Genomic DNA, 26840 nt, shown 5'->3' with positions numbered 1-26840 from the left:
TCTAGAATTATTTGGCAGCTGATTGAAGGCCTTATTTCATCATTTTTAACAAAAGATACTAAAAACGCCATGATACTTCCCCTTTAAGCGCGAGAAATTAATAAATAATCGTGGAGTGGCGCGGGGTGCAAGGTTTTGGCGGGAAACGCACTCCATGTACAATGGTAATGCTACAGTATCAATGGTTTGATTGGCGTTCTAGGACATTACCTGTTTTGCGTCTGTTTGTGGTTTTGTTATCATCAACCATTTCACTTTCTTCAGTCCACAACTACAAGCAAAACCCACATAATAATAATAATAATAATAATAACATCTCAATAACTCATTTCTGAGTTGTTTAGAACCTCACTATGAAAGCGAGGCTAAGTGCAGTTTTCCTTGTGAAAATTAGTTTTCATTCATATATACAAACAAAACTAATTTTCATATGAAAAGTTTTGCACTTAGCCTCGCTTTCATAATGAGGTTCAAAGCAACTCGAAAATGGCCTATAATTTTTTATAAATTAAACATCACCCCAAAAGTAAAATTAAATTTTTTATTCTACATTTTCTCTCTAAATTTCTACAAAAGAAAATAAACTACAAGCTCTGTGTGTTAATTACTTTTAAAAATAGCAACAAGCCGTTTACATTATGATCACACTGATTTCGCTATGAAAATAATAAGCGCCATTAACCTCAAGCTTATTTTTTCACACTGGAATGCCTTTTTTTTTTCAGTAAAATGTTCCGTCCTTTTTATAAAAACAAACCTAAAACGTACAAAAATATGTTTTTGAAATGTTTTTAAAATATTTTTTAACAAAATTTGACTTACTATGGAACCTACGATGGCGTTACCCCACGTTCACGAAGTGTCTGTGTAACTGACGAATTCTCGTTGCATCAAACATGAAGAGTATTTCAAGGAGAGAGTGTTTTCAAAGAGTGTTTCAAGGGAACGAGAGCTAAAAACGACGCAAGCAAAGGTTTATTTGGGTGAAGTTTGAGATACTGAATATCCCAACTCGAGTGTTTGGTCTACCTTCTTAACATGTCATTAAATAAGGGCAAAGCGAAGGAGTTAAGTCGCCTAAATTACCACTAATAAAACCACCCTCACACATGATAAATTATTTATGACACTTGGCAAACCCGTTCCCGTGGTCTAGGGTGGGAGGAGAGACCCTGGGAACGAGATTGCATTTTTAGTATATAAGGTAAATGTAATAATCACAGAGGACAGAAAGAATACCGAAACAAATATGTTTTCAAAACGTCCTGATGAAAAGAGCCAACAACCATTCATAGATTTATCGCAAAGTGATTGTTCTGTCTCAGACGGTTATAACAGGTTCACGGATGTCTAGGCTAATTATATCAGTGTCAAAACCATGTCGGTAAAATGATCTGTCATTTACCGGTATCCTTAATATGTTTACTCAAGACTTGAACCGTGAATAAAATTTCACGACTCAATGAATCATTTTATACCTCGTGGGTCCCACGTGTAACTGGTCGTGTAAATTGTCTAAATTGCTGTCTATCTTTCCTAGTCTTCTATTATTCAATCCAATTATAGCCCAAATTAAATAAATATCTAACCAAAATAGCACATTTCATCCTGTAAAATACTGTAAACCAAACACCGCCATTTAAAAGTACTGCTCAGCAGCTTTCATTTGAATGGTCACACTTTAGGATTTCACCCATAGACTCAAAAGTTAGAACTTCCTTGTACAGCATAATAAACAGCACCACAGGAAAGTACTGCTCACTAACTTTTGTTTGGATGGTCACACGTTAGGATTTCACCCAAAGACTCGAAAGTTAGATCCACCTTTTACACCTCGTACAGCGTTAAAAACAACAATACAGGAAAGTACTGCCTAGTAGCTTTTCAGTCATTTGAATGGTTACACTTAAGGTTTTCATCCAGTGATTCAAACCTTTGAACCACACTGTACAGCATAATAAACAGCACCACAGGAAATACTTCTCAGTAGCTTTCATTTGAGTGGTCAGTCACACTTTAAAGTACTAGCAAAAACTGAAAAGGATTTTCTCCAAATTATATATATGAAGATTTGGCTATGAGACAACAAAAGAGTGAAAGGGTTTGGAAAATGGCCACCAAACAATAAAGCTTTTGTGTTCAAGTAGTTTGTTTTTTAAGCTACAATACAAACGATCTTAAATGAGTGTCTACTTAGGTCACTACCACTTGCCGCTTGCGTGATACAGTTGAATTTTTCGTAAGCCGCTTGGGAACATAAAAGGAGATCGTCTAGGGGAAAGAATTGCTTATAAGAGGTCCCTTATGCAGTGCTTGACTGAGAACTGATTCAGTGGGATTTTGGTCTCTTCAAAGAGATGTCTGAAGTTAAAACCACACTGTGACCGTGAAATGATTTAAACAAGGTTTCATAAAGATGATCGCTTACCAGAGAATCTAAAGGCCGGTAACTTACGCCGGTGACGCCTAAAATCCTGATTTCCAAGTTGTAATTTTTTTGAGGTCCTTGTAGCTCGTATAAGCCCCAATGGTTTCTCTATGGGCATCCTCGCGATATGTTTCTCTCTCTTTTGTTATTCATTCATATCTTTTATATTTTAATATATATTTATCTTGTAACGATGTGCAAGAATAATGGCAAAAAATAAACTGAAACTGAATCTGAAACTGAAACTTTTGCTTACAAGTGTTGCATGGGGATTTTATGGCACGTGCTGTTCGCGACATTTCACTTGTCGTGTGCGACAGTCTTAAACAGGTTGTAGGTTCGATTTGCACCAAACGACTTCAATCATAGGCTTGTCGTCAGTATGCCGCATACAAAGGAGTTAGACCGTCTTAATCAGCCTGTAGGATTTTCACACACGTTTCAAAATCCTGCGACATTTCACGTGCTATGGGCGAAAATTGTAAGGAAAAACGCCTGACGAAACAACATAGCGCATATAACAATGTCGTACCAGGCAAATCGGCCTTAAACACAGCGTGCGACACAAAAATAATTCAAAAGGATTTCCATGCAGGCCATATGTTGGTCGCTTCCAAGATTGATTGCGCTTGGAGAGATCGAACTCTTTAAGTGCCTCATCTTCTCTGCACTAAATGAACTGAATCCTGAAACACAGTTCCTACCACCTTAAGCAAATGAACGAAAAGCCCTCCCGGCTTTTGTTACCGTATATTCAAATTGTCAAACACGCGACAGGGAAAAAATTAAAACCCTCTGTCCAATGAAAAATTAGCACGCTCACTCAAAAACTAATCCCGTCAGCATAACGACAAACGGATGCTACACAACGACCTTGAACTGGTCTCACCACAAGCGCGGAGTCTTGAGAGTCTTGGAAGCGGGATTGCAACCCGACAAGGTTTGATTTGTTTCCCATCCCACCCCCTTGCTGTTTGTCAGCTTTTTCCTTCTTTCAGTTCAATTACCGCTTCTGGCCACCTGCGAAGACAATGAATACGTAATAAGGCAATGATTCTAGAAGAAAATCAGTTGTAAATTTTTCTTGGAGGAATAGGGGTGCTACAGGATATCTGCTAACTTATTCTTCCATAAATACTATTGCTAGCTTCTGGTTGCCACAGAAACATGTATAGTTAAAGTCATAGGCATAGACGCAGTTATCATCATAGCCCAGAGATAAATCATATCGATATTCATGTTGATAATCGTAGCTATAGTTTAGCCATAGAAGTACTCATTGTCCTAGACATGGCCAAGGCTATAGCTTACTCATGGTCATAGTCATAGTCATCATTATAGCCATGCATAGATTAATCATAGTAATATTTATGTCCATAATCGTAGCCATAGTTTTGTTATAGGCATAGTCACAGCCATAGCCATAATCCTGGTCATTCACAAAAGCATAGTCATAGTCGTAGCCATTGTTTAGTCATAGTCATAGACGCAGTCATAGCCATAGTTTGGTCTTGCTCATAGTCATAGTCATAGCATGGTTATATTCATATTCAGTCATAGTGTTAGTTGCAGCACAATCAAAGAGATAGTCATAGCCACAGTTAAGTCGTAGCAATAGTTTACTCATGGTCACAGTCATAGTTATACTCGTAGCCATTGTTATACCCATAGTCCTAGGCACAGGCACGGCGCATAGTCGTAGACGTAGTGATAAGCACAGGCAATAGACATAGTCTTATTCATCGTTATAGTCATAGTTGTAGCCATAGTTTTCAGTCATAATCATAGTCATAGTTTAGACAGTCATAGTCCTAATCATAGTGAAAGACAAAGGCCTAGGATAGCCACAGCTATTTGCATGGTCGTGGTATAAGTCATAGAAATACATAGTCATCAGGGTAGACATGGTCATAGGCAAAGGGACAGGTATACGGCAAATGAATAGGCAGTTATAGTCAGTCACAGGAATTGGCATAGCCATAGACATAGTCCAAGGTTTCTGCAGTTTCTCTGTGCCCATTGCCAGTGTCTGTCTCCAGAAAATGGCAATAAATGATCATCTTTTCTCGTTCGACAAAGGCTACTTGAGCTATTGAGCAAAGCCTGTCTCTGTCCTTGTTTTCAAACTTACTTCGTTCTAATACAGTTTTCCACATCAGATGGTTCTTCGCCAAACTCGTAATCCGGACTGAATAAATCTCTTGTGTCTAGAAAAAAGAGTAAAAATGTATGCCATTACTCGCAAAATTGCCCCTAGACCTAAAGTCTTCTCTGAGGGTGAACTGGCCCCTATGAGTATACCGGTATCTCGGAATTTGCACATACTCGTCTCACAAAATTATGATGAAATAAGTCGATTCTTATACTTTATCCATTTGGATATTGTCTTAGCTTAGCTTAACCTGGCCTAGCCTACCCTAGCCTAGGATATTGCCTAAGCTTAGGTAAGCTTAGCTGAGCTGAGCTGAGCTGAGCTTAGCTAGCCTAGCCTAGCTTAACTTGGCCAGCCTAGCCTAGCCTTGCCTTGCCTAACCTAGCTTAGCTTTGCTTAGACGGTAACGTATAGGTTTTTCATGTCACAAAGGAAGGGAAAAAATAAAACAAGCATGCTATCTGCCTACTTTGGGAGGTGTCCAGGCAAAACTGAATCTCGATTACTCAATATTTTAATATTCTAGAAAATTTGTTATTTGTTTCTTCACTCTCGTTTTTATTCAGATATTTGAACAATTTACGCAACAACAGAACTTAAATCTCTTGGGCGAGTTGAGGGGGAATTTAGCTTGAAGTAAAAGAAAACATTGCCAAACAGAAGGCGACATTGCCAAAGGTAGAATTGCTGGAGAAAAATACTTGAATTACGCTCTTGTGTAACATTAGTTGTCCAGTCACCAGTTATCAAGGAATCGTTCTTTTATAAATCTATCTATTACACGCCAACCTGGAGGAGAGCGTTTTTGTCCCCTACAGGTGTACAGGCCCGCAAATGATCCCGGCCCGCAAATGATCCCCGGACCGGAAATGATCCCCAAATTGGACTGCAAATGATCCCCGGACGGGAAATGATCCCCAAATTGGACCGCAAATGATCCCCGACCGGATTTCGTCGCCTCATCAATAATTGTAGAATGGAATGGACTCGGGAATTTGGACATTGTATTTAAACTTTATACATGAGTCAAGCTGCGCCTTTCTCCAGCATTTGTGTCTGCAGAGGTTTTAAGAATAGCCATAAAACAGCAGTGAACAGTTAAAGAAAAAAAAACATTGTCAAATGAAAAACCGCTGCTTTGGCTTAAACTACAGAATACCCTGCCACTCGAACAGTCTACGTAGCCAGCTAACTCATTTTAAATATGTTATTATGTATTTCTTGTTAAACAACCTTTGCCGTGTTTCGGAGTTATAATAGTCTTAAAGTGCCCGTGTGTTAATTTTATTTATTTTCTCAACTGAATTTACGCGTTTCATCCAAATCGAATTTTTTTTTCTCCGAACTTCTTTGCGGGTCTTTGCGGTATGTGTTGATTCATATACAAATAAAAATAAAAAATAAAAATAATAATAATAATAATCATGCAAGGGCACTTTAAGCATAACTATCCAAGTCGTCCAAAATTGATGTCATCGTGTAAATATGCTAATATCATTTCGGGCTAATACGACGCCCAGTCTTCCTTTAAACAATTTTCGCAAAATACACTGTCGTCGGCATAGACCTGCATGAGTCTTAACTTAAAACATACCTCTTTTTTCTTTCAAGGCGTCTCTTTCTTGTCAGATTTGTCATTATCTCCTACACCGTAAATACTGGGAAAAAAAGCGACAGCAAGCGCAAGGGGAAACAGCAAACTCAACCGCGCCATTTTCCCACAGTAACCTGGTTTAAATTATGAGCTCTGTTGACTCCAAATAGCTGTCGCTTTCCCAAGTGAGGATTGTTTCCTTGTTTTCACGCCTCCAAAAAAAAAATCCCACGTGCACAGGTAGTCCCAGCTCAAGCTGTGAGCGATGATCATCTTGTGACGGTCTCTTGTGCAATAGCGGTCACGGCGCAAGTTTGGGAATGTTTTCCCATACTTGCGCCGTGACCGCTATTGCACTTTATAATCGGGCCTAGGAAGTAGAAATACTGTAAAGTTGTTAGAATGGATGTCATTTTTATTAAGAACTTTACAGTATCTCTACTTCGTAAACCCGATCGTAAATATTCCCAAACAAACTGTCATATTTTCGCAGTGACAGCTATTACACAAGTGATAATCGCTCACAGCTTGAGGTTGGGCCACCTAAGCGTATGTACATGTTGGACTGTCGAAAGGGTTCCGATAAAGTTTGTTAATGGCACGACCTAGATCAAGGAGAAAAATTCAATTTCGTTTTAAAAGAGTTAAGTATCTTATCTAACATCTCTAAAACAGAGTAATAAAATATGAAGCAATAGCTAATTGTGGAGGAAAATGTATTTTCAAATCAAAGGTGTAATAATCTCCGAGACTGACACGTTAAAATCAATAGCTTTTATGTTTTGTCCAAAAATTAAATATTGCCAGGTTAATTTTGTCTTTTAGCACAGCACGTTTACCGGTTTTTATTGTTGTTATAAAAGCCTGAGGAGTTTGTGTTTTCCTCATATATCCGTGAACTGACATGGAGTCCAGGACATTCCTTCGTTTTGCGGTACGTTTTATTAGAATCACTTCCGGTCCGGGGATCATTTGCGGTCCAATTTGGGGATCATTTCCCGTCCGGGGATCATTTGCGGGCCGGGATCATTTGCGGGCCTGTACACCTAACAAGATAAATTCTGCGCTTGTTGGATGGGAAACAGAAAGAGTTTTATTTTTGTTCCATTATTTTATTATTCAACTGTTTTTGCTTTTTCTTCAATGATCCCCATAAGAATCAGTTTTTAAAGGGAGGTATCTAGAATGGATGCCCATTACAGCATCTTTCTTACACAAAATTAAGTGAACATAAATTCAGTTGGCCTATAGAGTGGCTTTTTTCCTTTAATCTATAGTTCCGATTAGAATTTAAAAATTCAAGTGTTCTTCAAGGCGAGAAACCAGGGAACCATTCTTGGGCCATATTTTTCCATTATAACCTACCAACAATGTACACACACTCGTCTGCTGAGCTGTTTCGATTAGCTGATCCAGTACAATAATATAATTCAAATCTTCTCTCTAATCTCCTGCGAAAGAAAAACAAAAACAGCATGTTGCTTCCAATCACATATGGTGGTGGTTAAGCCCAGAGTGCAGAGTTCTCGACTAGAAGGAGAAAACCTGAGGGTCAATTAAATAGAACTTTTACACTTGTATCTAAGAAACTGCACCCTTGTAATTACATATGCATGCAGAAAATGATCTCAAGAAACATTGTTAGAAGTCTTTAATGAGGATTATTAAACTCGTTTTTGAACTCTTTATTGAGTTCTTTCTTTTCTTTTCTTTTATTTATTTATAAACTTCGCCAGAGGAGAAAAACAAAAAAAAAAAACATCAGGTAGAAACCTCTGACAGGAGAGAACTCACAGAACGATAAGTTCCAATAACGAGACTCCTTGCATAAATGAAATTACAGCATAATAATTAAGTAATGACAACTATTTAACAACACATTTTAATTCTTGTACTTGCACCTAAACGAAATGGCCCAGCTTGTAAGTTACAAGTGTAAAAGTTTTATAAAATTAGCCCCTGGAATAAAAATATAAAGTCAATCGTTAACGTAACTGACCAATCGTTGACGAGATCCTTATTCAGAGAGAACATCACTCCAAAGCGCTCGCCGCTTTTCACGACCCAAACAGGAAACCTAGGAGTCTTGAGCATGCTACCAACCTGGTCAGTGAGCAATGCATAGGAAAAGTGTACGTCATTTATACATCAACGAAGTGTTTCCATGATCAAAGGAAAGCAAAGAACTATTTCATTCTTTGACTGTTACCTGGAAAGAATTAGGATCAAGGTGTTCTTCAAGAGATAAGAATCCAACTTCACTTCGATCTTTTACGCCATTCAGCGGATGGGACTGTGGATGACAAAATCATGATTACTTTCTTGGGCTGGGAGTACCCTGCAGGAATACCAAGCTGAACCATTTATACATCTGGCTCCAAATGTTCAAGGAACGGATAACTTTTTCACTGGATAGTTCCCTATCCGGCAGATAAAATGTGTGCAAGATTTTCACGATAGTCCTATAATTTGTGATTAGAGTAGAAGCATATGTCAAATTAAAGTATTGGGTTGTGTGGAAAACTTGCCAAAAGCGTTGGTTGGAGTACCTTTGCAACACTGGATAGTGACTTATCCAGTGGATAAAGTTATCCGCTCTTTGAACAACTGGGGCCTGGTCCAAGTCGTCCAAAGAGCGGATAACGTTATCAAGCGGAAAAATCGCTATCCAGCGAATCGAATCTACTCCAACTAATACATTTTATCCGCTGGATAAAGTTGTCCACTCTTTGAACAGCTGGGACCTGGATAAAAAGAGACATTGTGAGAGTAAAACTGAAGCCTCTCTCAAATCTCCACACCAAGTCAGTAGTCAGCTTTCAGTTGCCAAACTTGGCTTTATCTTTCGTAGGTGGTCCGGGAACAATTTCTGACGACTTCGCCGGTCGTAACTCGAATAATGGGGAACGACTTATGGCAAGTCTTAGTGGAAGTTTACCTGCAATGTACTAGCATCCCATCCAGGCCGTGGTTGTTCAAAGTGCGGATAACTATATCCAATGGATAAATCGCTATCCGGCGGGTAAAATGTACTCCAACCAATACATTTTGTTCGCCCTAAAGCAACTTATCCGCTGGAAAAAGTTATCCGCTCTTTGAACAACTGGGGTCAGGAGAGCAGCAATGATCGTAGACCGCACTTTACTCTAACGAACATGATGAATCTGTATTTAAGCACTCGCACTGTGATCCATTATTACCACGAGTTGACATTATCTTTACAACAGTTAAACTTAAACACTTAACACTTTTATCGCTTACCAGCTTTCGTCCATTTTTGTTGTACTCAATGTCACCGTTGAAGACGTTCGGAGCAGCTCTGCCTGTGAGCAGCAGATTAATCATGGCCTAAACAGAAATGAGCAAGAAAATAAGTAAAGCTCGCGGTAGAACAAAAGTTGACTCTGTAATTCAATGGTAATTAAAAGGAAAGAGTCAGAAGCAATTTCTACTTTAAAGATTAAAAGGAAAACACCTGGCCCCGGTTGTTCAAAGGGCAGATAACTCTATCCAGTTGATAAATCGTTATCCAGCGGATAAAACGTACTCCAACCAATACATTTATCTGCTGGATAGTGACTTATCCGCTGGATAAAGTTTTCCGCTCGTTGAACAACTGGGGCCTGAATTGTTTCAGCCAAACTTTCCTTACCTGTGCACACGAATCATGAACACCCATCAGAGTTGAGTTTGGGCCTCCTAAATCCTCGATCACTCTGCAAATAAATACGAAAACAAATATATTTCTTGAGTATTAATAAAAACCAGTGTCTCCTCGTGAATCCAAATTTCACGAGAATGTCAGTGCCTGGTTTTTCAATGATCGTGACTTGCTTAATTTCCCTTTCCACATCTCCATAACTAGCTTAAAGAAATAATATGTGCGATCGATTGCAATCAGTCCGTGTTAACATCCCGGGTTTTCAACTAATCAGGAGCGAAACCAATCGTGACTTGTTACACCCGCGTGTTCCCACCCTTGACAGTGGTTGGACATTTTCCCGCACAGGACACCCAGCTACATGTTTTCCATGCCTTGCGCAGGTTACCTCCTTTTACGTAGCCTGCGTAGCAGTCGTTTCCGTTTCCTTCAAGCCAAGCGGGGCAAGCGGGGCAAGCGCGCGAGGGCATTGGGCAAAAAGGAGCAAAAAAGTAGGAGCGGGGGGGAGAGGCCCTCCCTCCCCCCCGCTCCTACTTTTTTGCTCCTTTTTGCCCAATGCCCTCGCGCGCTTGCCCCGCTTGCCCCGCTTGGCTTGAAGGAAACGGAAACGACTGCTACGCAGGCTACCTTTTACGTGAAATTTTGATTGTTTCTTGGTGAAATTTGCGAAAATAGCTGATGACTGACTTTTTGATTAAATTCAGCGCTCAAGCTGTAAAAAAACATTATGCACTGACAAGATTTTAACTCGTACCTTTCAACAGTTCTTGACAAAATTACTGAATATATAAGCAGGATACAACCATTTCCGTTTGTGCTTTCAAACTACAAAAACATAACACAAACATAATCAACGTTAGAAATATATAACGCTGCATTGATGGGCAAACAAGACCTTGAGATAAAAAAAAAAAAAGTTCGGCCAACAGTTCCAAAGTCAAAATATAAATTATTGGTACGGCCTTTCAACGCTTCTGATGTTACTTCTCAGACCTTAAGCACGACACTTCCCAATAGAAAGGTATTTTTGCGCGGCTTATGACTAGCGTGTGTGTTATTACAGATTGAACCTTACAGTCAATCTATATCACGCGTGACCAGTGTATCTAAAATTTGAACGGAGTTTTGAAATTTAAATGTCACTTTTGAACATCGTCAGCGAGATTTCAGAGTTCCCTAGGAAATTTTCCAAGTTTATTGATAGTTATTGACGGTATAAAGCTTGAATTTTTCTCATTAAGTATTTCAAAAATAACAATATTTTCCCAAGTATTTTGAAATTTTTTTCAGTTAATGTGTCTTTTTCGGACAGATTTCAAGAGAACTCTTCAAGACTCCACTCAAATAGCGGACATTACAAGGAGCAATTCGACTGTTCATTTCATTCTCGGAAATACTGGTCCGGCATGCGTGACGTAGACTGACTCTACTGATTATCTCTGAAAAATGCATCGTTAACCCCTATATTGTATCTCAATTTCAATAGTCATTGCTAAGATCTGCTTTCCCAGCTTCAGTTTCCCATCACGCTCAAAACTTATCTGCACCAACACAAACCTTATTCCAACTGAGGAGACCTAATTAATATAAGCTTCATAGTTTCCTATAGGTCTCCTCGCCATTGTTAAATCTATTTCTATTATTTTTTGTTTTCATTATATTTGTGGTCTGGCAAAATAAATTAACTTATAAAATAAACTTATAAACTTATAAAATGCCTTCCATTTTACTATTCTTTTGTTTGTATTCAAATTTGCCCTTCTTAATTTAAACACGAACGAAAATGGTTTAATATTAAAAATTATAGCCATTTTGGTATTAGGTCAATAGCTACTACTCGAGAATTGCAGTTATTTACCAGCGTTGTGTCCGCCTAACTTCCAGTAATATTAAGGTAGCACGTAACATTGTACTTACAAAAGATAACTGCTTTTTTACAAATCTTTCGAGGTCGTTAAAGTCGGTGAATCGAAACAGGTGAAGCTGTAAAGAAAAACGACGTACAAATCAATCTCGTACCCAGTGATTGGTCGTGTGGAAAGACTCTGGGATAGTGGAATTTATTTTCACCGCAGATATAGATAAAGGTAGAGCCGTTAACAGGGCATCCAAAAAAAAGGGGGTGGGGGGGGGGGTAGATTTCGCCAGAGTCTCTCCAGGCGACAAACCGCTGGCCAAAAGAGCTTTAGAACTCTGGGTACGAGATTGTGTGCAAATCAGTACAACAATATAATAGGGAGTTTTAGCAACGACGACGGCGATCGACGGCAACGGCAACGAGAAGGTCAAAAATGCTATAGACTTAATTGTTGGCTTCACACTACAAGCTAAGTTAGTTTCAAGTAAGCACTTGATTCAAGTGCACTTGAAAATCTCAAGTCGCAGTTTAGAAAACTTGGCTTCACACCTGGTGACAAAGTATACACTTGAAGCACAAGCTGTCAATCATCGTTCGCGGTAAAATCAGAAATGCGACTGCTCGCCGGAAAATCATGAAGCCTTTACAACGGAAAAACGTTTTATGTTGTTTACTCTTTATTTTGTCTTTAATTTTAACTCAGAGAGTTTTAACATTACAGGAAATGCATAGGTACTCCATTGTTTACGAGTACTTGGCGACAAAACAAAAGAACAGGCGACATCTTCTGAACTGAAAATCGATGGTTCAGGCTGTCCGTAAAGATGAAATTGCAATTAGATCGTAAGTTTAAATCGGCTTTTTCTTCTTTTTTATGTTTACTTACAAAAAAAGACTGTTCCATGGAGTCCTCAAACTGCAAGGCATATCTCCAACCATCCATTTTGATTTTTTTTTTTTTAATTAATTTTAGTTCACGGCAAAATGTTTATCTGTCCTGGCACCGCAGCACGTGGCTTTCAATTGGTTTCCCTTTCCCTATTGGTCCAGTCCGTTCTCAAGTGTGGTGTTGGCCATACTTGGCGGCGTACTTCGGCTTCTTTGAACTGCGAAAGTTTCCATGGTCACTAAGTAAAGTTCAAGTTGGTAGGTTTTACCCCTTCACACTCAAAGTAGGTTTCAAGTGCACTTAGATTATACTTACAAGCTCTAGTGTGAAGCCCCCTAATAACCAAAACAACAACTCTGCACGTGCATTACACTTTTGGTACATTTCTTTGACGTCACTGCACGACTAGGACGTGAAATTTCCTGATGGCACGTTTCATGGAGGACGGAAACACACGACAACGAATTTTTATTTCTCTTTCTAAACTTGGGTACGGTCTCCAAGAATTCAACTCCAGGAAATTTCACTTACATTTGACATTGAAAGCCAGTTGGAATAATTGCGACAACGTTTGAAAAAACGCGAATTCATTTTAATAGAGTCGTTGTTGCTGCTGTCGCCGTCATCGTTGCCAAAGCTCCCTAATAAGGCCTCGTCAACACTAATTCGTTTTCATCGAAACGATCTCTAGAGTGGAGACATTTCAAAACGGAGTGTAAAGTGTGGGTAACGAAACGGAGGCTCTCGAAAATGTTGATGCGGGAAATACCAACGACATCATGGGTGCGAAACAATTAAAAACTACTCTAACTCAATGAACCAATCTGAACAAGCACGTTTTCCCGCCAAAAGTGGGAAAACATGGAACGAGTACCAAGACTTGTAACAAGAGCGTACGAAGCGCGGGAAAACACGCAATCGGTGTTAAACGCGAGAAAACATGCAACCAGCGTCAAGCACGGCAAAAGATGCATCCGTTGTCAAGCGCGGGGAAGCAAGCAACCGGTGCTAAACACGAGAACGTGACGGTATGCCAGTCGCGATTGGCTTCAGTTTGGCTTTGCTCTGCTTTGGTTTTGCCCTAACGATAATCACCGCGGTCGATTAAAGCAGTAAGAAGTCTTTCACAGTGTAAACTGAAATTAAATTGTTACATGTACTTTCTTCACCATAATTGCATAACGCCACAGTAACACCATTTTTATCGAGGCGAAAGAGAAAAAAAATGAAACATTTATGTAACTTTACCTTCTCTGTGAGCTGGTCCTCTCTGTAATCGTCCATTGTTATCCAGCTACATTCACCACACAGCCTACAATCACAAGTTCAGTTTAAACTTAAAACGCATTACAAGGTGTGTAGCTTAAAGGAGGGCGCTACTGTTTGTCAGTCCTATTGAGGTTGTGAAACATTCGTTAGTAAAGGTACAGGCAGTTGATGGCTTCTCCAAAACACACTGTTATGAACACTGGCAGATTTAAAGACTGTGTCTTGTCATACTTTTTCTTTCGTCGCGATCATGACTTTGAGGGAAAAGTAGATCTTAGAAAGGAATCCAAAAAGAAAACTGGGGGTAACCCGTTACAACACATTTGTAAGACATTTTGAAGCCACCATAATTCTAAAAAGCTTTTAAATATATTACAATACTGACATTTTTCCAGATTGAAGCTTAACTATCTCTGAAAAATGCATGGCTATCTCCAAATATGTGTGTTGGATTCCAAGAACTCTAGTTAAGATCTGCTTTTCCTGCGCAGCTATAAACCGCGTAAAAATAACTTAGGAGCCGTCAGAGTTTCCCGAACCATCGAGTGATGTGCAGAGTGTATACGCACTAACAAAAAAAAGGTTTCGTCCTTAAACCATTCATTGGGGAAATTTCCATTCGCCAAAATTTCCCGTTCAGCGTGTTGAAATATAAATGGAACCCGCAGATATAATGAAACCTTTCCGGAACAAGCAGGCGACCTTACGCATGTACTCTACTTTTTCTGTTGCTCCCGCTAAGAATGATATTACCGTTCTATTTGTACAAAATTTCCATTTCTGCTGTTCTTTCCGACAGGAGACATCGAACTCTGTTTAAATGTCTTCTGCTATTCGCTACTCGCTGCTATTTACACAAATTCAAAATTGTCCCCCCTACTCAAAACTTTCAGTTCCCCCGTGAAAATTGCCTTCACTGACACAACAAGTGGTGACAGTACCACATCCATTTTGCCAGCTTCATTCGCTATCACGCGAGTTTTTTATCTACCAATAAGATTGCCAGTTTGGAACTAACTGAAAACGAGGCACTTCGTCTGCATGGAGAAAGCCTTTCCATTTGACACGGAACGTCTTTGAAATTTTAAACCCAAAACTTGGGCGAACATTTTTAATGCGTCTGGTTATGCGTCTCCGCCGTTGTTCGTCTATATTATAAAGACGGGCACAACACAGATTATGTCTGGACGAACTTTCGGCTTTAGTGCGTCTTGAACGACGCAAAATCGAAGATATTTCGTCCACAATTCAAACATAATCCATCAGAACTACGAGACGCCCTATAACCAGAGGTACTAAACCTGTTTGCCCAACTTCGTCCCAGATGGATTATGTGTCTCTAGATTAAAAACTGCCAATGTTGGCTAAATGGAAAACACGCCTAGTATTATTACAGTATACTGTTACGCCATGTGTTCAAGTCAATACGAAACCAAAGGCACAGTTAGCCTTTCCAGGCGTTCGGATGGTGGGGAAACAATGTGAGAAGACAGCGATATCCTCGTCTTTTTGTTGCCGTATATTAACCCCTTGCGCTGCACCCCACTATCTTTACGCCTTGAACAGGTTGTAGCAGGTATCAAACAGATTGTAACAAGCTTCAAACAGGTTAAAACAAGCCTGGAACATGTTAGGAAAGGCATGTTAGTTGCATGTGTACTTACAGTGCCACTGTAGCTGTTTTCTGTCCTCCAGCCTGCCACAGCATTCTCGCCATGGCTGTAATAAGGGCCTTCTGTCGATCTGATGCCATGGGTGTCAGCATGCTGCAAAGAAAATAACAATTTAAAACTTTCTTGACAAGTGCTTGATCTCAGTGTAATTTCTTGCTCACTTGCAATGTCACTTTCACTGACAATTTCATTCGCAATTATTTCAACTCGTTCAACTTCTACAGAAACGGCGAACTACCCAGAAACCAAATTGGTAGGAGTGTCGTTCAAGTTGATATAGAGAATGAAAAAATCACCGTCGTGTTTTCATGTTCTCCACAAAACCTTGAATTTCGTCAATTCACTTTGCTGTTTGTAGAGGACGGCAAAGAAATGTAACAGAATTTAAAACGCACGTGCAGAGCGATTAACCTAGTTTTTGGCGGCGTTGTCATTGCCGTCGCCGCCGTCGTTGCTTAAGTTCGCTATTGAATATTCACATGTCGCGTTAACACGTGATTTGTTTCACATTTGCACTATTGTACGTGCTCTCAAAAGCTCACATTTTTTTTTTTGACAACCGCGAATGGACACTGGGATGCACTAGTCAATTCCAGAAACACCCAAACCCCTCATCCCCAGTCAACTTTCTAGCATTGGTATTTCTGTTGCACAAGACGAGCTTTTCAACCGCCTCACGATTTAATGAGAGGCTTTACATACTGTGGCATACAACCGAACCACACAGCCTCGTTATTCTTCCAGTGACCATTTGTTTTGTGGATCGGTCATGTCACAGTAGCTTCATAAGAACGAGTTGGCCACCAACGTTAAACCGATGACATCAATTTCTCGTCTTATCTGATAAGTTTATCACTAGAGCATATTCTCCCGGCGAGAGCAAAATTGCAAGGCCTTGAGATACCGTGGCTGTAGTAAATCAAAACTTCGCCACCAAGCCAGTGAAAATAGAGCGTTTTCCAACTGAGTGTCGTAAAACTAAAACCAAAGTAATTACTCTGGCCAATCGCAACAGATGTAAACAACACAACGAGCCAATCAGAATTCGAAGCTAGCAAATAGATGTAACCGGCGCCAAGCGCGGGAAAACGTGTGCGGCGAAAACACGATTGGGTTTGGTTTGAATTCCCATTGGTAGAGAAAGTGGCCCGAGATTTGTAAACCAATCACAGAGCGTAGTAATACAAAACACAAAGCAAATTGAAAACCGCTCTAAATTGCAAATGCCTTCAGTTGTCTTGGGGGAAGAACTAATATCAATTACCTTTTCACGTGTTCTATGGTCGGCTGGTCATACAATAAATGCCTTAAAAGAAATCCCTGTAAACACGCCATGACCCCGTCAGGACCCGCCTGGGGAAAAAATTGTAACAATTTTGAAGCTTAGCAAGAAATGTGGTGAGTAAATAATAGATGCACTTTTTCAGTCAGTGAACAGGCATACTCGGAAAAAGAAAATCCGAGTTCTCCCTATAGAAGACGAACCTACGACTTTCTAATTACTTGTTCAGATGCTCTACCACTGAGCTACAGGAGACTCATGAGAGCTGAGGCAATTTACATAGGTTCATGGGAAAAATAAATTTATCATTAATTCACCACGCTTATTATTTCGCATATACAATCATCGACATTCAAACCCTAGCAGTATGCAGGGTGTTTATCACACGAACTTGTTTAATGACCTTAGCTCCCAGGAGTCTTCTGTAGTTCCGAGTATCCTTGTGTCACTGACTATCTATCAAATTTGAAGCATTTTTACCATCAATAAAAGCGTTGAAACGCGACTAATTTTCTTGTATGTGACTGGCACTTGTGTCCAGAAATGCACCTAGCCCTGAACTTGGGTGCTTTATATGAGACAGACCTTTTTGTCATTTTCATATGACTTCATGTTTGACAGAATTATTTGTTTTAGTAAGAATTTTAAAAGGTAAAGGGACACCTTGTGATGTAAGGAACACCTTATGATGTCTAAGCGCTGGCAAAAGGGTTAGGTCTCCGCAATTACCATAAAATTTAGACCCCCTGTGGTCTGACCTCTGGTAAGCGACCACCATCCGTAAGCGACAACATATCCTTGACATTATGGGTGGTCGCTTATGGGAGGTTCGACTGTAGTTCATTCACCTCATTGGCGTGCATTTCTAGAGTATCCTCCTGACTGGACGCGAAATATTGTCTATTCCTCCCCGCCACTTGTTCCCGTTAGGCCATGAGGCTCACTTGTATAATCAACTTTAAAGATGCGACAGGTTACCTTATAAAAGCTCAGAGCGTAAGACATGTTTGTGAAGAAGTTGATGTGTTGTTTTCTCCAGTCTGAATTGAAAGATGTGTATGGCGTACCGAACAACAGAACACGCAGCGCCTGAAAAATGTTAAAATTACAAGTGAACAAACATTTTACCAAACACGAACAAAGACTGGGAAATGACAATTAAGAACCGTATATTAGGAAGAGAGAAACAGAAAACTATCTGAGAGGATGCAGAAGATTTCTTCAAGAACATGGGATGCTTTATGCTTTCGCTGGAATGCTGCATAGTATTCCTGGTTTCTTCGATGTTGAGTCACTTTGCTTCCTCACATTCCTCATGGCGAATGTATTGACCTAGCAGTCAAATACATCTCCGAGGGAAACCTTGGCTTTGAGGACGGTGCCTACTAATAGAGAAGTATTTTTGTGTGGTTTATGACTATGCGGAAAAAGCAGATCTTAGCAAGGGCTTTTGAAATCCAAAAAGAAAATTGGGGGCAAGTAAGCAATTTTTAGAGATATTTAAGCAACAATTATTCTAAAAGACAGTAAAATACAAAGCAATGTATGGCGATTTTTTCCAAATTGAAGCTCTATTGTCTCTGAAAAAGGTGCCTAGTAATAAAGAAGTATTTTTGTGTGGTTTACGACTATGCGGTGAAAGCAGATCTTAGCAAGGGCTTTTGAAATCCAAAAAGAAAATTGGGGGCAAGTAAGCAATTTTTAGATATATTTAAGCAACAATTATTCTAACAAAATAGTAAGATACAAAGCAATGCATGGCCTTTTTTTTTCAAATTGAAGCCATATTGTCTCTGAAAAAGGAATAATTACCCCAAATTTTCTTTTTTGATACCAAGAGTACTTGCTTAGTTCTGCTTTCTTCGCATAGTTTTAAACCGCGCAAAAATATCTCTGTATGAGTAGGCACCACCCATAGGAAACCCGAGTATCTTGAGATGCGCAGAACGTACGCGCAGTAACAAAAGTAAGCACCGTCCTTAAGCTTGTACCACCGCTGCCGAAACTCACTTTTTATTCAAGGGTTTCCAGCAAGGCTAAATTGATGGAGCAGGAGACATTGCGCATAAGCAACAATTTTCGTGGGCTATTTATCGGCAAAAATCTTTTTACTTACCCTGGCCACGTGCAATGTGATTGGTTCTCCACCCGGAACAGCCGGTTTAACCGGTTCTGTAATAGTTTCAACAGTGCGCTCTCTTTCTAAACGAAGCCTGGATTTCGAAGAAGCTTGCCTTTTAGAACGAACTGGAGACACGTGTGATAACAATGGACCAACGTCTGAAATTAAAGTAACTTCATTTCACTTCAACTTCACTTATCCTTTTCGCGGCCAAACCGCAGCATTCGTGCAAGGAAGACCACTTGCCACGCTGCCAACAATCTTAAGGCCCGTTTACGTATGTGATTTTTGTGCGATTTTGGTCGCACTTTTGTCGCGTTCAAATTGCAGCTTTAAATCACGTATGTGAGTTGCCGGCGACTTCAGCCGCGCGATTTATCGCCACAATATCATAGGGGTTTTTGAACGTGTTTGAAATTTGATGTAAATTTGAAAGATTTATCCGAAAACATACAGCGAGATCGCGCTAAAATCGCACTGAAAGCGTAGCTAATTTATACGCGGTATAATTTGAAGTCCGCAGCCTCGCACGAGAAAAGTTGCATCAAATATCACAAGTGTAATTGGTCCTTTAGCCCGAGCCCAGCTACTCAAGCAGGATTAGCCTAATAAGGCCCATTACTGATCAACATGTATATTCTCCTTGTAGTCCTCTATATATTGCTATGGCACTAGATGAGAGAATTTGGTTAACAATCAAGGTATTTCACCATCACCTGACCATTCCCTTTATTCTCAAGAGTTGCATGTTTGATCAAGTGGCGATATTGTAGGATGAAAATAAATGCTGGGCATTATTGAGACCTGAAGGATTGACATCGACTTTACATTCATTTTTAAGGGTTTTCGAGGATGATTCTTTTACAGGTTCATTTTGACTTCGACCAGTTTTTTAAGACCGTAAAACATAATCCATGATCGAAAAACGCTTTTTTAAGACTCTTATCTGTGTTGTTTTTAATGTGGACCAACGTTAATAGGCTTTCGTAACCGACCCGACCCTTGACAGTAGAACATGCAGTTTTGCTGTAGTTATAGCAACTTCTCAACACTTAGCAAATAAGCCGGCTGTTAGTGTATATACTGAAATATCAATGTTTGTTATTCCTTTTAAGGCATTACAAATTTCGCTCAGTTGAATAGAGCGACCCTATAACAACTCACAAATTTCAAGAGAACTTTAAATTTCGTTTCACCCAGAGTATGCAAAACACTGAAGACTCAATTGCCATCAACGCACATGACAAACGAAAATAAAGTTTTCCGATAAAAGAAGGAGATCGGCTTGGCCAGTGTTAAATTGGCGTATTTTTAACAGTAGACAAGGGGGTTAGTTTCTAAAGAAACTCTGGTGCTGTGTCGGTGGGGAATAGAAACGAATACTGTACTTAGTTTTATAAATTGAGTCGATAAAGTAATTTGGCCACCGTGAAGACATTCGAGAGCTGACGCTTCGAGCGATAGCCCTTCGTCGGAGCGAATAGGTTCCGAAACTTTCGAAGTTGAAGTGGATACAGTTGGATTGAATTCCTGTACGACAGTATCCGAGGGATACCGTACAAACAAGATAGCGAGAGTATAAGCTGCATAGTAACGGAAATAAAGGCCCTCACCTGATCCGTACCACAACAGTGTGTTCATTGTGAGTAAACAAGCTTAATGTGCACTTGGATACTTGAGTCACAATCTCTCTTCTTCGTTAAATATGCAAACAATTTCTTTCAAGAAAACATGCAACTTCTGTTTAAGTAGGCCATTACTGTTATTTGACTCTAGGAGTCCGTGTTAATTACCTGTTGACTGCTCATTACGCGCTTCCTTCACATTTGCTGGTTGCGAACAATTTGTGCTGGATGTTGGTACAGGCTGCAACAGAGTGTATATAGTTCTGTTTAGTCCCAAGTTCGTCTATCTTGCTTTTATACTGACACAATTTGTATTAAGAGGATAAAAAATCATGAGTTTCAGAGCAGAAAATGGACGGGTGAATTTCCGACACTTCCAAGAGGGCCCTGAATAAAACTAAAAAAACTCCCGGGCCAAATTTTATTTTGTAAACATTTTGAAAATATAAATGCAGCATCACATGAAAGTAGAACTCAATGGGGGCGCGAACGGTGAGTGACCCTTGTACGCCAGAGAGTTACCTCCAACTTTCTCCCAAAGAAGCTTGCTATGTTCAACTCTGCAATATGAACTTCTCTCACCCAGCAGTAGCTCGAACTTCGTTTTCTCGCCGGAATAGTTTTCTTTTTCCTTTGACCGCTCGAGTTGTCAGAATTCTACTCTTTATTTTTTAATAATGCTGCTTTGAGATTAGTCGGGTTTAACATGATTCACCTCCTTCTCAGTGGAAGCAATAGACTTAGGTCAGGTCCATATGTCGTCAAACATTTCATATGCCCAATCTAATGTAAATGAGAAAATGCTCCGACACATGACGTTTGAAACGGGCCCGAGTGTCCCTTCCCTCACTCCTGGAGGAACTTTTATATCGACAAATATTTTATTATTATTATTTTTTTTTCCTTTACCAATGTGTCTTCTTTTGCTTCAAGTTGATCCCTGGTTTTTCTGACGGGTTTAACCGGTTTAGGTTGGATGGACCGTACCGGCCTGACTGGTTTGTTCTCCAGCACTTTCCTTCGTTCCCTTCCGTGGCGTGGACACACATGAGTATCAGCTCTGTGGCTTGAAGGCGTAGGAGGCTTGAACACGTGACCGGCATCTAAAAGCAAGAAAACGCACGTTTTTGTTTTGATTTTTGCACGATTATTCAAACGATTTTTGCTTGCACAAGCCACACAATTTTTTGTAAAAATTCAATTGTCGCGTTGCGTCGCGTTGACAGCGCACAATAAAAGTCGCACGGGCGATACCAGATCAAAAACATCGAAGAAAAAGTCGCGAGAAATTCAGCAAGTTAAATGTTTCGCGCTTTGTCACGTCGCCCGGGAGGTACTCCCCTATACTAGCTATGTAGGTATATGTGGCGCCAAAGGGTATGGTTAAATGAAACGCTAAGTCCAAGTCGATACAAGAAACCACTTTCCACTTTTATTAACAGAAGGACACAAGCGTCAATATATATTTTTTGTAAAGCTTACTCCAACGCACGCGCAAAACAAAGGTTTGGAAACTTGTGGAACCTTTGTGCCTAAATGGTGACGTGCTTGCATGGGCCATCGTTATTAACCAATTAGATCAGAGAACGTGATCGATTTTACCAGATGTTTTCTCAGAAGACAAACATCTGGATATGGGATTAATATGACCTCTGTTTCCACACTCCTCTACTTACCCATGTCGACATCTTCAATGATATCTTCTTGAACATCTTCAAGTTCCAATGTATTTGACCGTTTTAGGGTGAGCTGAAAATTAACAAAGGGATACTTGCCAATGATCACAACTACTGATAATGTAAGACAACATGTTGTCGCTAATAATTAACTGTGCAATCAGCAATACAATATTATAGGCAAAGTTTGATTACTGCCACAGCTGAGAGACCTTTTGCAGCTCTTGTTTTTTTCTTAAGTGGGTGAAAAAATTAGAGCTCCAAAAGACATCTGTAGTCATATGCTGTTGCAATTATGGTTACTACATATTCGACTGGTAGTGTTGTATTTAAAGAACCCACAAAAAATGTATGACTATCAGTAACTGTCAAACTAATTTATTCAGACTGACTGTTGAGTGAATATTGCTGGATGACCAAATGACTGACTGACTGACTGACTGACTGACGGACCGACCGACCAACGGGACTGCCAGTGACTGACTGACTAACTGACTGACCGACTGACTGATGTACTCTGATCTCTAACTGCATAACTGACACTGACTGTCTGACCAACTGACAGACACAGTCATGAACTGACCAACTGGATGACTGATTTGAAATATTGTGAGCTCCAGTGCTCAAGCTATTAAGCCTGGTTGATTACAAAATTTGAAGGATCTTGCTATTCTGATCCTACAGAAACCTGCACAGGATTTCAAGAATGCTGCAAGATTTTAGAGCATCTTACAAAATCTTATACAGATCGCATGAGATTATTATTGACATTTAGGATACTGGGACAGCAGATTATGCAGGATCCTGTAGGATTTTTCAGGAACATATTTGGATCCTATAGGACCTTGTGAAGAATTTTACTAGGGGAATATCAGCAACAAATTGACATCCAGCCCGTAGTGCAGACATATTTTGGGGTGAACTAGGGTTGAGGTTTTTCTGTGCAAAATGTCCAGCCACCATCTTGTATTATGAAGAAGAGGAAGATTGGGAGAGTAGAAAAGTGGAAATAAAAGACAGCAGTCGAATGCACTAATGCCTTTTGCAGACTTATTGATGTTTTAGTTGTTCAGATTATCACATTTACAAGATACATTGGAACACCAAATAATATTATACAACTAATTCCTTTATAATGAAGACTCCAATATAATGAACGATACATTTCTTTAGTTCAGTTATCACATGTAACAGAAACTTAACACAATGAACCCATGCTATGACTAACACATTTTCCACGGGGGGTGACAACTCTAACAAACGCTGTTTGAGCAATACTAGGTCTTAACCTTAGTCATCCCAGAAATTTGGATCATCCTCCCGAATTTCTGGGATACACCTCCTTTGATGTCTCGATTTTTTTCTGCAATGTCCCAGAATTATAGCGTGTTTCCCAGAAAAATTTCTAAGTGTCCCGATTCCCAAAAAATCTCCAGATTCCCAGAACAATTTTGGCTTTGTCCCGAAACAGCGTTTGTTAGAGTTGTCACCCCCCGTTTTTTCCAGTCTCTTGGCACTTAATTATACCAACATCTTTGATTAATTCTATTATACTTACCGTTGTTGGTACTGGTGTTGCGAGGCTAGAAAAAAAGCCAAAGATGAAATCAATATTCACTTCAAATAATTAAATACTAATGTGCTGATCAATTCAAAACTTCAACATCCCTTAGCAACCCACCTCCAGGGCATTTGAACTTTTGAAAGTCAGAGTGTTCAAATTCCCGCCAGCCAAAAAGATTTAAAAATGGACGAGTAGCCAGGGTAAGACATAATAATTTAACGCATTCTCTGGTTAAAAGATAAGAAAGGTTAAAACGAGCTTTCGATCACCAGTCTGCAATCTTTTACAAGTGATGAATAAAAAGGGCGAACATGAAATATATACAGCAAAACGAGTGAAAAAGAAAAATTATCATAAAAACAAATATTCTTAGTGGGAATAAAATGCTAAACTAAAGTTCATAATAAAATAGAGTATTGTCTGGGTAATTGTTTCGCAAGCAACTTCTCCAAAGCCGAGAAGATGTTCAAATGGTCCAAAACCTAATCCTCAAGGACAAATTTTTAGCTTCAATCATATCAGTATCACTATCTGTGCTTTGCAAACAGTGATATATTAATGACACATTCAAAAACTATTTTGAAGCTGTTTTGAGTGAGCCATTCGCCCACAAAGGCAAAATCCTGTTCTAGCTTGAAAAACTCCTCAACTCCCAAAAACCTGGAAAAACCCATGCACAATTCTACTAGACCAAAAGAAAAATCCATTTCAAATTCCTCCCCCCTATCAAATTCCCCACTCCCAGGACACAGTACACAGTCAAATGCTGGTGGGGGATGGGAGGGGGGAGAGGGGCATGTTTAAGGTTTAATTGGAACATAATGCAAATAAAGCCACCTCTCATTACGTACAGCTGCAATGGTCTCGGAAATTCCATACTGATGCCATAAATGTGCTAGAACACCCTTACTGGCTGGGACCAATGAGTGGTGACAAAGTCAGATAACTAAACTAAAAAACAATAGAGCTAGTTTTTCAGTGAGTGACACGGGCATACTCAGAAAAAGAAAATCATTTATGGCACTCATCCACATTTCCATGTATGCCTGTCTCATTACTGCCAGGTTGCTTTCCGTGTACATCCCATGCCAAAGATATGCCAAGAGTTTCGAAGTTCCATACCAAGCAGCTGCCAAAGTGCCTACTCCAGGAAAATGTTATGCCGACCGCCTGTAGACTCTAATTTTTACACTGGGAGAGATATCCTGGATATTTTTGGACAAAAACAGTTCACTTGAATGGTGGAAGTTTTCAAAAGCCTAGATAATTTTTCATCATGCCAGTGCCTATGAGGTAATCATGAGCAAGGCAATACCTCTGTCTTATGCCACTGTACGCCAAAGACCACGATCGTGCGCCAGCATGCCAAGTGATTTGGAAACCTACGCCAAACATATTCGGTGTAACCTACATAAAATGCAGCCTGGTGCCACTGGTTGAAAAAAATACCTCTTATATGATTTTTAGTTTAGTTATCTGACTCTATTACCACTCATTGGTCTCTATATTTATTCACCAGGCTTAAAACATAACATCACATTTCTTTTACACTGACAAATTAAAATATTTATAACAAACACTTCAACATGGTTCTAACCTTTTATCAAATACTTTTGCCCATCTATCCAGCAACGGTATGTCACCATCTTTGGAATTTTTTGACATGCTTTGATTTCTATAAATATTTATGGGAAAAGATAAAAACACAAAGCTATCATTTTTAAAGTAAAAAAACAATTTGTGACATTATGTTGCTAAATATAAGCCTTGAATAACAAGCTTTTGCCACAGAAATTCAGAAAACATCGAATCCAAATAATGTTTTGGATTTAAGTAGATACACTACTAATTCTAAGAGATGGTGCTTAAATAAATCTATAATAGGCCTTATCACGGTTTTCGACGCCATTTTGACGAGTAGGCAAACCCGCTTGAAATAACAGTGTTTGTATGGAAATCCGATGTTAAACAATTTTAGTAAAACATCGCTTCTGAAAAATTCATGAATTGTAAACTTTTGGCACTAGGAAAATGATTTTAAGAAAAAAAATTAGAGGATGTAGCTGTGCCAGAAAGCGTCCAGTGGTGTTTTGAACTTTCCATACATTTGTCTGTAAGCGAACCAGCGGTGAACTGCCACTAAAAATAGTTCGCGGGAAAAAAATACAGACAAATGTATGGAAAGTTCAAAACACGACTGGACGCTTTCTGGCACAGCTACATCCCTCCAAATTTTTTTTCTTAAAATTCTTTTCCCAGCGCCAACAGTTTCCAATTCACGAATTTTTCAGAAGCGATGTTTTATGAAAATTATTTGACATCGGATTTCCATACAGACACTGTTATTTCAAGCGTGTTTGCCTACTCGTCAAAATGGCATCGAAAACCGTGATAACGCCTATTAGATTGTTAGTAGGTGTTAAACAGGACATTATCACGCCTTTCGTTAATAAAAAAAAACAGCTATTTGTATGGGTGGTTTGCATTGCCCCCATGTTGGTGGACAAAACAAAAGAAAATTTGTTCACATAGTTTGCATAAAAATGGCAGTGAACTCCCAGAGGAGAAAAACGTTATGTTCCTGTCCACCAACAAGGCCGCCATGACGTCACATGCAAACCATCAATAACAGACAACAAAGTTTAATTTCAACTCTATATGTCTTAGCTTACATTTTCCTGATGTTTCAACCCTGAGTGTCGCACTGTAAATACCTTTTGTATTTGTCTTCTTCTTCATAGAGACCCAATGTTTTTCTGCCGTAACGTTTAAACACTTAAACGATTGTTAAAAGCAACTGCAGTTAAACTGCATTGAACTCGATGAAGTTTTTCGCCTTACAGATGTCGTAAAAGATGCCTGACTTTAAAGTTTTGAGTGATGAGTTTATTTGATCCACAGTTTTCGCAGTGTGGCAACAAATATATTCGGAAAACTACTTGTTCATGTAGAACTCCAAACGAAATTCCGCAAGGCCATTCCACTCAGTTGTAAATAAGACGCCATCTTTGTTTCTATGCAAAGTAATGTCACGTGATAGTGATGAT

At 39.5% G+C, this 26840-nt stretch overlaps 1 protein-coding gene and 1 long non-coding RNA gene across 5 annotated transcripts in view; both read right to left on the bottom strand.

The window, feature by feature from the left end:
• LOC146469355 (uncharacterized) overlaps positions 1-26840 on the bottom strand; it is a 192036-nt gene that overhangs the window by 127965 nt on the left and 37231 nt on the right. The gene's annotated exons all lie outside the window — the stretch shown is intronic.
• On the bottom strand, positions 528-26830 carry LOC146469359 (putative ubiquitin carboxyl-terminal hydrolase MINDY-4). Of its 3 annotated transcripts, none has more exons than XM_085123391.1 (21): positions 26612-26830; positions 26466-26572; positions 25391-25468; positions 23788-23812; positions 22230-22302; positions 21463-21656; positions 20722-20794; positions 18923-19086; positions 17785-17895; positions 16789-16877; positions 15516-15617; positions 13831-13894; positions 11753-11818; positions 10590-10660; positions 9827-9890; positions 9436-9522; positions 8384-8467; positions 8174-8277; positions 7540-7625; positions 4560-4635; positions 528-3448 (listed from the first exon to the last, which is right to left on the bottom strand). In XM_085123391.1, exons 3-21 carry the CDS (start codon positions 25456-25458, stop codon positions 3406-3408), a joined length of 1644 nt encoding a protein of 547 aa, XP_084979517.1. In that variant the 5' UTR covers positions 25459-25468; positions 26466-26572; positions 26612-26830; the 3' UTR covers positions 528-3405. The 3 variants fall into 3 exon arrangements, with proteins under 3 accessions (XP_084979517.1, XP_084979518.1, XP_084979519.1); XM_085123392.1 differs by having other exon boundaries at positions 26466-26568; positions 26635-26830; XM_085123393.1 differs by having other exon boundaries at positions 26508-26830.

This window comes from Pavona decussata, unplaced genomic scaffold, assembly GCF_977016875.1.
Source record: "Pavona decussata unplaced genomic scaffold, jaPavDecu1.1 SCAFFOLD_124, whole genome shotgun sequence".
Classification (NCBI taxonomy): domain Eukaryota; kingdom Metazoa; phylum Cnidaria; class Anthozoa; order Scleractinia; family Agariciidae; genus Pavona; species Pavona decussata.
Note: the sequence above shows the minus strand (reverse complement) of the source record. Positions and strands in the feature narration are given on the sequence as shown.

What these genes read in the sequence shown, in the direction of transcription:
- LOC146469359 (XM_085123393.1), bottom strand. Translation starts at nt 25,458, where the DNA reads ATGTCAAAAAATTCCAAAGATGGTGACATACCGTTGCTGGATAGATGG. An exon ending in CAACACCAGTACCAACAACG is followed by an intron (nt 22,303 to 23,787) that starts GTAAGTATAATA and finishes GTTAATTTTCAG; the next exon opens with CTCACCCTAAAACGGTCAAA. An exon ending in TAAAAAAGCAGTTATCTTTT is followed by an intron (nt 10,661 to 11,752) that starts GTAAGTACAATG and finishes ATGTTTTTGTAG; the next exon opens with TTTGAAAGCACAAACGGAAA.